Source organism: Protopterus annectens, chromosome 3.part0 (assembly GCF_019279795.1).
Source record: "Protopterus annectens isolate FY-2018-M chromosome 3.part0, PAN1.0, whole genome shotgun sequence".
Classification (NCBI taxonomy): domain Eukaryota; kingdom Metazoa; phylum Chordata; order Ceratodontiformes; family Protopteridae; genus Protopterus; species Protopterus annectens.
This window is the reverse complement of record NC_056731.1, coordinates 174,692,885-174,705,081: the sequence shown is the minus strand read 5'-3', so window position 1 is coordinate 174,705,081 and position 12,197 is coordinate 174,692,885. Positions and strand designations below refer to the sequence as shown.

The 12,197-nt window shown below is 34.8% G+C and overlaps 1 protein-coding gene across 1 annotated transcript in view; it reads left to right on the top strand.

Moving 5' to 3' along the window:
• The window catches only part of CDCP1 (CUB domain containing protein 1), a 630,505-nt gene extending 618,603 nt beyond the window's left edge, over positions 1 to 11,902 (top strand). Inside the window, exon 7 of the mRNA XM_044065523.1 lies at positions 8,499 to 11,902. Coding sequence (XP_043921458.1) covers positions 8,499 to 8,907 — 409 coding nt within the window. The 3' untranslated portion in view covers positions 8,908 to 11,902. The remainder of the gene's footprint in view (positions 1 to 8,498) is intronic.
• The last annotated feature ends 295 nt before the right edge of the window (positions 11,903 to 12,197 follow it).

Sequence of the window (12,197 nt, the reverse complement as noted above, 5' to 3'; positions counted from 1 at the left end):
AGATGTACACTTTCAACTTTTTATATGCATATTCCCCTTTACTTGTAACTTATTACCAGTTCCCATAGGAAATCCTAACACTCTACTATCTTCCACTTTTTCCTTATTTTAACAGTTTAATCACATTTACTGGTACATTTTCCCTTGGACTTGCATAATAATAATGTTCTATTACATTATTATACCACATCTTTCTATTTTTCTCTGTGTCATCAATTTTTATTTTCAGTGTTAATATTTTTCTTGATAATTTTTAATATCTTCATTTACATATTATTTCTCCTTTTCGTATTCTCATCATCTCCCAGAATTTTTGTTCGTTTGGGTCTTTCGGCTTTTCCTGGTTAGGGGTCACCACAGCGGAACTCCGGTCCGCTAATGATTGGTAGTTGATTTTTACGTACCGGGTTACCAGCCCTGATGCATGTATGCCCAATAACAATACGTGTAGTGTTTCATTTAAGGTTTTGATTATGTATTGTTATATCTGTTATAATGACAGTTTTTTAGTGTCAATGTTTAGGGATAAAGTATGTATATTTATTGTTTTATATTGTGTTATCTGGCAGCAGGTAGAAAATGAAGTTGTTTCCCTTTAAATGGTTAAGTGAAGGGCTTGCCCTTGACTGTTGCAGTACTTAGAGTGCAACTGCAGCATTTGAATTTTTAAGGTCTGAGGAAGCAGTACGTGAAAGCGCTAACCTGTTGGATTTATGTGAATAAAAGATCTTTGCTTTTATACATCCTTTGATTATTCTGGATAATTCAAGTGAGCCTGGTCGCCTCATATGTGGTGCTGTTGTTGGACTTACTATTTTCTTCATTTTCTGTGGTGAGGCGTTAGCTTTGTTGGGAGTACTTTGTTTTTGCTTGATTTATATATATATATATATATATATATATATATACATATATATATACACTATTTTTCCATTAATACATTTACTAGATACATCTTTTTCCAGAATGATAATCTAGAAGTCTTCCACAGACGACATATTTTTTTCATTTCTTTTATTAAACTCTCACATTGCATCATAACTACATCATTTTTCCAACTGTTATCCCTAGCAGACACCTCATTTATTGAAAACTACCCCCATTTTTACCACATCCCATAAACCCTATCTTTTATCTTTATTCAAAATCATTCCTGTTTCCTTTAAACATCCATTCAGACAAACCAATGCTTCTCTCATTAATATTTTATTTTTAGTAACTACAACTATATTATAGCTTGTGTCAAAAACGGTTGGAACCAATGCCTCCTTTTGCACCACATATTTAGCCTCTTTCATTTTATTAGCTGCTTCACTCACTTTTGTATTCCTTACTAATGTAAGCAATATTCCACTTATGGATATCCTTGTCTTACACCACACTTCATGCATATTGTTTCACTCAGCCACCCATTCACTAACACTTGCAATCTCTTATTATGATGTACTGATATACACACACTCCTAATTCTGCTATCTGTTCTATATTTCTCCGTAGCATCCCACAAAGCATCATGTCTTACTGTACCAAATGCCTTGCGAAAGACCTATCATAAGTTTCACATTCTCCCTTTTACTTATAACATCTACAGTTTCTCTCACAACCAGTAAGAATTCTTGACATCCCTTACCTTTATACCATATATATTTTCTTCTATAAATCTCTTGTCCTTTCTTCCATTCTCCTCTGTATTATCATAAAAATGTTATAATCTGTTTTATTTAGTGTGATGCACCTCCGTTTTTAATTTTTCTCATCTTTCTTCCATATTAATTTTAATATCCCACTACATAACTCTTCATAAACAACCATTCATTCAGTAGATTTCCAGTTGCCAGTCCATTAATTTCTTATACATTCCATACCATATACAATCTGCACCTGATACTGAATCAGCGTTTACTTTCCTAAGTATGTCATCCAATTAAATTAATAATACTCATCTTGGATTTTTTTTTACCTTACGTTCTGTTTTATTTTCTTTCTTTTTAGTCTTAAACATGTTTTCCACATGCTGATTTGCTTTTGTGTTCTTTTTACTTCTCCTTTTACATTTTTCACTTTTTTAATTATACTAATATCTTCCTTTACTATTTTACGCAAATATGCATATATCTCCTTCCTTCTCCCTTGTAAATGATATCTCTTCCTAAACAGTAATGGCTTATTTTTTTCTTAATTTCTTTTATATATTTTCCATGTCATAATAGCCTCTTGTATTATTCTCTAAATGTTCTAACACATTTCTTTACATTTTCCTAAACATCACTTTCTCTCTCCCTTTCTTTCTTACCTCAGCCTGCCATTGAAAAAGCACTTTTTATACTTCTTTTTAAATTCTATTTGCCATTCAGACCAGTTTTTATAGAATCTCTTCATGGTTATATGATGCTTCCATAACTGCAGTGCTTCCCACTCTCCAATTTCATCCCATAATTTCTCATTTATTCTTTTTATTCCCTTTTCTATTTTAATATACACCTTTCTTCCATCACCTCCATCCATATTGCTAAATGGTCCAAAAATGCGTCACAACTATATAACCATCTGCTACCCCTAAGCCTTACAATAAAATAAAATAATCAATTTCGGATCTATGTGCCCCTCTTCTATAAGTCCATTGACTTTGGTTCCACACAGCTAATTTACTACATTTTATCACTTCTGTTTTTTTTTTTTTTTTTACATCTTTTCCTTTCTTTTTACATTTCCCCTTAAATCACAGTTAAAGCCCCCTATAGTTATAATTTTCTTGTTAACCACCACGTAGTCTAATATTTGCTGAAACAGATTCTCTCTTTCCCTGATAGTTAATATATGCATATAATGCCGTAAGTCTATTAACTCGTCTCGCCACCTCATATACACAACAGTTGACCTCCCATCCTTACCAGCATTACGTCTAGTATTTTCACAGTTTTTTTTTTTTTTTAACAAAACTCAGCCAGTCCAGAATAACATTCACTTCTAAGTTCCAAATTATATTTTCACTCCACAATTGTTTTGTTAGCAGTCTTTCTTCACTTGTCAGGAATCTTACATCCTCTAACAGAATAACATCCACATCACATTTAGCATATCATTCCAGTATCCCTATCCTTCATACAGTGTTAATAATACTGTTCACATTTACTGAAACTGCTCTAAAAGTGTTGCTTTTCCTTCTTAAGTTTGGCGGAAATATTTTAAAATGTTTCTTTTCTTATTGTTACTCTTTTCCCATTTGAATATGTTTCATGGGTTTATGTATAAATAATCCTTCATCCTCAAATCAGATTTTTCTCTGGCTAGAACTTCAAAAAATATTAGTATCAGTCTTTTTCCTGATCTGTCTTCCTGCATGTGCTCTCTCTCTGTCCTTCCTTGTTTTTCTCTCTATATTTTCTTCTTCTGCAGTTTCTTCTTCATTTTTTTTCACCCTCTCCCCCAGCCTCTTGTTGTCCTTCCTCATGTATATTTGCTTCCCTTTCCCCTTTGTTTTCATTATTTACTGTTTGCTCTTGACAATCCATCCAGAAGTATCCCTTTGTTTTGCACAACATGCATTCAGACACCTTGTATGTCCTTTCTCCCCACACTAGTTATATTGTACATTGTCATAGTCATTAATTAAATGAGAAAAGTCTCCTCAAAAAATATGACCAGCATATCTTAATGTTCCTCTATGACCGCCACAAAATAACACATGGCAAGTGTTTCAACATGTTTTTTTTTTCATTTTTCAAAACAGCTTCAAACCTCCACCCTCTATTCCATAAGTTTTTCTCATCTCATTAACTTTCACAATGTTATCAACAGTTTCACACAAGACCCTGCCTGGATTTGTTTAACATTATCTTCTTCCAATTCATCAGTTCTAAACTGCAAAATAACATTTTTTAAACATTTAAATTACTACCAGAAAACAAAGAATTGTTCCATGGATAAAATGTCCTGTTTGTTGCACAGTTCCAAAAATTTCATCATCAGTCCATCAGTTTCAGATTTTAAGTCACAAACAGTCCCAGTACATATAAAAGACAGAATTTCTTGAGTTTTAAAGCCCAGAAGTTAGCAAATTGTCCCATACATAATATGTGTATTAGTGTCATATTTTGTTCTTATTCTCACAGTTGGTCTTCTCTTCTTTTTAAAAGCAGTTTTATTTACAGTTTGTTGCTGCTCTCCTTTTTTGCCTGTCACTACTGTATATTACTGCATTTTCTGATGCCAAAAAAAACAGACATCACCTTAGTTTGTTGCTGCTTTCCTCACTTACTTGTCACTGTTACATGCGTTTTAACTGCTGCTTTCTCTGCCACCAGCTCATCTGGTTCCTTTCTCACTTTACCATTCTCAACACTTCCAAAAAAGCTATCTGCCATCTCACCCCCATGAAGCAACAGAATTGTCATCTGCTTACTTCTTTTTTAACAAAACATCATCTGCAAACCCCTCCTGAGGACAGTTCTGTTATCTACAAAACTTCAACAGACTCACTCACTTTCTTCTCTGTGGAAACAGCTAAACACTGATCATTTGCAACATCCACCTCACAGATATCTTTGACTACACTCTGCGACTGGCTCGTATGGTGTCAGATGACACCACATTTGGACAGGAGATAGATGAGCTTCTTGACATGTTCAACAGAAGGGGTTACCCTTTGGAATTATTGGTATCTGTCAAGGATGCAAAGTCCTTGGTAAAAGGAACAAAGGTTTTTACCAACCTTTACTCCCTATCTAAAAAGGCCCGCATGTTGAATCAGTTACGGATCAAAATGGCAACAATGGTATTCAAACAGTTGAGATGCCTTACGAACATTTTATGGTCATTACCTTTTCAGTGAATAGTCAGGAAATTGTTCAAGTAGTTAAATTCTGGCCAGTTGTCACCGCTATTAAAGAAGATGTTGAATTATTTGGTACCAAACCAAAAACTGTTTTTAGGAAAGGTGTGTGTTTCAAGAGTATATTGGAGATGAAAAGGGACAATATGGGTTCAAATAGACCAAAGGGTGTGTTTAAGTGCAACCATTGCAACTATTGCCAACATAGCCAGTGCTGTGATTCAATCTTTATTAGGCATAAGAAAATAGAAGTGAAAAGGCATTTCAATTGCCTATCTAGGTGAGTTGTGTATGGTGTCCTTTGCCATAAATGCAAGGCTCTTTACATTGGGAAGACCTGTCGGATGTTAAAGGAGAGAATTTATGAGCATTTAAATGACATTAGGAGGGAAAGGTCTACTAATGCTCTTTACAGACACAGCTCTTCTTGTGAGGGACATTTTTTCAAGTTTGTGGTGATTGACCACATGGACAGTGATCTAAGGGGTGTCTGCACTGAGGATAATTTAAAAAAAAGGAACTCAAATGGATTCTTACATGTGATGCTTTATCTCCCACAAGCCTCAATGAAAGTAGTTCCATCACCCCCATTCTCAAGTCTGGAGGGGTGATTATTACAGATACAATGTGGTTTAAATGTTCTGGAGTTTACACATAATTTGTTTTAATTTACATTCCTGAGTTTAACATATATTTGTATTTGTATAATGCTGCTGTTCATTAGTGAATTCTGTTGGTATTGTATGCATGTATTATCATGCTTGTATCTTGGATTTTAACATAGTTTCTCACACAATTTTTTGAAAGTCGACACTGGAGTTCCATTGGTGGGTTTGATCACATCTGTTGATTTTGGGAGAATTTAAGTGAAATAGTGGATGTACTAGCAGTTCTGAAGAAGTCTTTACCTAGACGAAAGTGTTAAACTGCTATCACTTGCTGTTTTTGTTGCTTGTTGATTTTAATAAATCATTTAGTGATATTTCTCAGCTGTTGGTACTGGTCTTTTTGGGCACCTGGAGCTCCACTTGAGTTAATAATAGCTCCCAAGTTGCAATCATCTGCGAACTTTGTCAGCCAGAGTCCCTTCGTGTCACTGTAACATTTAAAAATACACACCCCAAGCAAAACTAATCAAACCATACCCCACTTCCAAATAAATGGGTGCTTATCTTGTAAAGTTTTTTAGACGTGTCAATAAATTTTGGATAACTGAAGTATATGTGCTGATTTGGGTACCGGATGTTGTAATTTATTTCAGTGTTCATTTGGTTTTTTGAGTAATTATGAAAGGTTCTTGTCTAAGGGAGTAATCCAGTAAACATCCTATGTCATTCACAGACTTGCCAGATGACTTTTAAATGTTTACACATTTAATTAAATGTGATGTCAGGTCTTTTCGGAAAATAAACTGGCCAGCAGTGAAGCACCTAGGGCTGTATTTTTATAACATTATAACAACATAAGGGATGCATGAGGATTTATAAATCTAAGTTATTGTGATGTTTGATCTATGTATTTAATTGTAACTATAATTAAAATGCATATCTACTTGTCTGCATATTTTATTATAAGTTATAGATGTTGCATTATTGATATTTTCAGTCTTCTAGCCCCGTCTACATGGATGTGCTGGAAATAAATTATGGTAGTTCCATATACTTTTCCTGATAAAAGAAAATTAATAAAACATTAAAACAAACATTAAAACAGATAAATCGATGCATTTCTTTATGCTGGATATCATCATCATCTTTTTCTTTCGGCTGTTCCCGTTAGGGGTTGCCACAGCGGATCATCTGTTTCCATTTCTTCCTGTCCTCTGCATCTTGCTCTGTCACACCAACCACCTGCATGTCCTCTCTCACCACATCCATAAACCTTATCTTAGGCCTTCCTCTTTTCCTCTTACCTGGTAGCTTCATCCTTAGCATCTTTTTCCCAATTTACTCAGCATCCCTCCTCAGCACATGTCCAAGCCAACACAATCTCGCCTCTCTGGCTTTGTCACCAAACCTTCCAACCTGGGCTGACCCTCTAATATACTTATTCCTAATCCTGTCCACCCTCGTCACACCCAGTGCAAATCTTAACATCTTTATCTCTGCCACATCCAGCTCTGATGCCTGCCTTTTTGTCAATGCCACTGTCTCCAACCCATGTAACATAGTTGGTCTCACTACCCTCTTGTAGACCTTCCCTTTCACTCTTACTGGTGCTTGCCTGTCACAAATCACTCCTGACACTCTTCTCCACCCACTCCATCCCGCCTGTACTCTCTTCTTCGCCTCTCTTCCACACTCACTATTATACTGAACTGTTGATCCCAAGTATTTAAACTCATCCACCTTTGCCACCTCTACTCCTTGCATCCTCACCATTCCTCTATCCTCCCTCTCATTCACACACACATATTCTTAGTCCTGCTGACCTTCATTCCTCTTCTCTCTAGAGAAATAAACATTATTAAAACAGATAAATCGATGCAGTTTTTTCTGCAGAATATATGTAGATTTATTCCACTCCTGTACTGTTCTCAGCTATAGATATTAAATGTGTTCTTAATGGCTTGCAATTTGCGTTACTATATAGCAAACACTGAAAGTCCACAAGGTACTCTAGTTCTGAATTATGGAATTTTTTGCCGTATGACATGTAAAGAAAATTGCATTTTTATAGTATCTTGGTTTCTTTTCACGTGCTACTCTGGTCTCCATCTTCCCACATTACCTCTGCACCTCCTTCAATCTTGGCATAGCTGCTCACCTTCATGGCAGTACCTATTTCGTCATTCTGTAGACTGCTGGAAATCTAAGGGCTATCTCAAATGCATGGATGTACTGTAGGTCATTTATCTGTAGTACAGTCCCCTGGACATATTCTTGCATACTACATTCTGGAACAGATTAATGTCAGCGCTTTCTCCTACACTGTACCCTAAGCTGGGTGCCTCTGTAGGCTGTTCTACCCCTAGCCCTCGAAATGCAGTCAGATTTGCAGCAAAAGTGGTCATTACCAACAAACTCCATAAAGGGAAGACAGGCTCACAGTTGCTCACTCTAACCTCCTTCCCAATCAGCCTTCTTTTCCAGGGACTACTTAAGGAACTTATTGCTGGCGTAGTGAGACAATTGCACATGCTAGTGGGTTTGATCTTGAAATAACAGTTTTGTTTGACTTTGCAGTGACTATAATGTTGCTAAATCAAAACATTGACATGAATAATCCGATCTGTTACTGTGAAATATGTATTTGCAAATGCCCTGCTTTGTTTACTAATGGTTAATGTAGCAATCTACACTGTGCTATAACTGTTTTATGCAATAGATGTGTTGTTTTTATTATTATTAATATTATTATTATATGTCGAAACTTTAACAATATGCTTTTAGCTTAAAGTTTACCGTTGTTCTTGATCATTCAAGTTTGTGCATGCATTAGATAAAAAACTCCACAAAACAATACATTTAAAACACCTGTTTTGTTTTCCTTAAGTGTTTAACTTCGCAAAATGTCCTCCTCCTTGTTTTTTTACCTTAAAAAAAAAACACTCATATGTTGAAGAAGTAGAAATTTAATACAAAAATGCAAAACAAATGTTTGAAGTATTTTCTGTTACAATAGTTATAGATAGTTCATACAATTTTTTAATTTTTAATTTTCACAGGAAAAAGACAGCAGATGCTCCACCTGTTGGTATATACAACGCTGGGATCAGCACAGCGCCACCTACAAGAGCGGGACAGTTTCCAAAAGGAAGGAAAGATAACGAGTCCCATATTTATGCAGTAATAGACGATGCTATGGTTTATGGGCATTTACTAAAAACTGCTGACTCGCCTATTCCAGAAGTAGATGTTTATCGACCTTTTGATGGGAAGATGGGAGATGTTCCTCCTACCCCACCACTACCCTTATTCAGAAAAGGCATACAAGCAGATAATGTCGAAGAAGATTGCAACATCCCACTAAAGGATAATGATCTTTATACATTTACCCAGCATAAGAAAACAGGACCCCAGGGCAATGGAGAAACAATTTCTCCTCTTCTAGGCACTGCAAAAGCCAATTGTTAGAGTCGCACCAAGTTTGGCATTTGGCTGAGTTCAAAGCTTCTGATCAGTGGCTTCCATTTCTAAAGAAACAGTATCTCATACACAGGTATAATGTACAGACAGCATGCATCAGGGATCATGGTTTATTTCATTGCAATTATTGAAATTTTTACCTGCAAACACATGCATAACAAATGTGTTATAACAGACATTAACTTTGCCAGCATGTATTACTTTCATTATCAGTGCTGTGGAGCTTGGATTGTAGCAAGTGATTGCTGTAAAAAACAGCTGTCATTATCATTTAAAGCTCTTTGCACTGTGCAGTTCCATTGGTTCTTTTCTGAGATACTGCCCAAAGTCAATGGATAGCTCTTTAGGCAATACAATATTATAAAACTACTCCTTTGATATATAAATATGTCTGATTGCAAATGCTTTAAGGACATGTTATTTTAAAGATGGCAAAGTACTCATTAATCTCTAGTATGTGAAAGTCTGATGGATTCCATATTAGATAATTTGAACAGCTGCTAGAAATTAAGGTATTGAATTTCCTTTATATACGTATGCATTTTCGGACTTTTTTTAAAGAATCTTTTTTTTTTTTTCTGTTTTCTCTTGTATCTTCTTTTTTATTTGTTAAACAATGGACAAAAATGACTTGTTTTCTTCTGGGAAAACATCCCTGTCTGCAAAATGACATACAGAGAACAGCAAGAGAAAAAGTTGTAATACTACCTAAAGAAACAAGCCTAAGGAAAGTATTGTTTATTTGACGACTACTACTAAAATCCTGTGTTAAAAATCAGAATCTCCTGGGAACATTTTCTTTTTAGGAATGTTTTTTTATAATGGTCAGGGCATCTTACAGGCTTTCTGAGATGTCATTGAGTACAGTACATGTTGGAGAATGATTTCAGATTACTGTGTTTGTGTAAATTATCTTTGCTTAGGTATGTTGACTGCATTTTAGTAGTCAAGATTAAGAACTTACAGATGTCTCAAATTTGCCAGTGGATTGTCAAAAGTATCTTTTTCTGAACAGGACCATGGAATAATACTAAAGAATTATGTTAAATGTATTTTACTGAATGCAACACTTAGAAAGCAACCTACATTGCCAAAGTATTTGTTTCTGAACAGTTGTTATGAAATAATAGTAAGCATTGGTGTGACATGTATTTTACCAAATGTAGCACTTAGAAAGCAGCCTGCGTGATTTGTACCTCTCCACATACACTGAGTATTGAGGACTGTAAGGTTAATTCAAAGTGTTTGTGAAAGTCCCCACTTAGCTAAAGAGCTACAGTTATAGTTGTAATATTGGAGCATGAACAGTCCAATAGTTAGTTACAGACTACTTAGGTATTTTCGACAGCCAGTCTGATAATATGCATAGAGACAAAGTGAGAGAAAATGATAAAGTGCTCCCTTACCAACAGCTAAGACAGGAGCTTCAGTAAGAAGCTACTAAAAAGTTTAACTCTTTAGCATTTCAACATAAAAACAATATCTAGACTTAAAAGCAAAAATGTTTCCAAACATCTGGCCTTTATTAGTATTGTTATCAGAATGGAATGGTTGTGAAACATCACTATATGCACAAACAAACCAAATGCAATCTGCTTTTGGAAGTAAAATGTAATCATCATTTTGGGTATCTCAGGAATCCATAGTCTACCACTGATGTATTGTGTTAGTGTTATTAAATAAGTATGTGGAAAATCCCTTATAATACAGATTTTACATGTATATCTTACCTCATTTGCGTCAAACATTCAACACAGTTTTGTAACATTCTGCATACCACATGCATGAATTTGGGGTTTCTTCAGGTATCCTCATTTCCTACCAAAATTGGGCTAGCAGAATCAGGGTCTCTGTTTGTCCAAAAGTCAGGTCAGAAAAAGTTCTTCAGCCCAGTTCATTTACCCTCTTATCAAATAAACTATACAATTACAAAATGTTTATTTTTATTAACTTTGGCTGTCTCTACATTTTAAGTATTAGTAATTTGTTGTGCACCTAAGTCCAGTAGAGTCTCTGCCTCTTCATATGGAAGTACTTTAGGGAACATCATTTATAATATTATTGAAAACGTTTAGGATCTATGCGTTTACGTTTCTGTTGCTAAGCGATATCGTGCTTAAAGTAACTTGTACACTTTTCCTCTTGGAATGCAGATTTTTTTTATTCTGTTTGCAACTTTGTAAGCTACCTGTAAAATGTAGTTTAGAAGAGCCATATGTTTCACTTTAGCACATAAGCTTAATGTTTACACAATATTTCCATTGTCTGAAATCTGGCATGATCTGATTTAATTTTCCGCCTGCTATTGCTTCCACTGAAAGGATAACAAAGTAGCACCATCTGTAAAATACCACCACACACTGCGGGTTTCTGTAAAACTTTCTAGAAACTTGTAATGTCATAGTAGGTACAATGTGTAAAAATATACTGAACTAGCCTAGGTAATACTTCTTGAATTGAGTGAGCACTAAAATGTCCAAGTTAGAATTAGCTCATAGATAGTTCATTTGCTTAGATTACATATCTGTTTGATTAAGCAGTTTGATTAAGGTTAACTTGACAAATCTTTCTCTGATCCAGTAATGAAGCTAAGCATCCATCTAAAATTCATCTATAGTTTTTAATTTCATTGTTATTTTTAAGGTAAACACCACAACAATTTAGGTCAGTAATGAAAAATGCTATCCAAAGTGATGTTTTCAATCTTCATATAAGTATCTCTTGCTATCAGAGGACCTATCCATGATCGAGACCCCACATAAAACAATTTGAGTGTTTGTCTCATTATCTTAAAGCGAGAACATGTTTAAGCCAAATTCTACATTACAACCCTAATGAGCAGGAGAGGGGAAGGGAGGAAGGAGCTACCATGCTTAGACTTATGTTTTATAGGTTGCCGCAACAAACTGAGTTCAGTCTTAAGTTGTAGACAGTAGTACGGCAGGTAACACTTCTGTCATTAACAGGCTAATGGCTAATAAAATGTTTGATTAAATATATATACATATATATATATATATATATATATATATATATATATATATATATATATATATATGTACACATACATACAATATGTTTTGTTGTGACAAATTAAGCAACAATATTTGCTGGATTATTTGAAATGAGTAAAATACATTGTCAGACACTCCTTCAAGATGTATTATTACTGTACAGTTTATTTATTTAAAGTGTATATTTAAAACCTTTATGTTAAATTGTATGCCAATATATTTTTTTGTTGGTTTTTGTTGGTGTTGTGTGTGAGATCAGGGTAA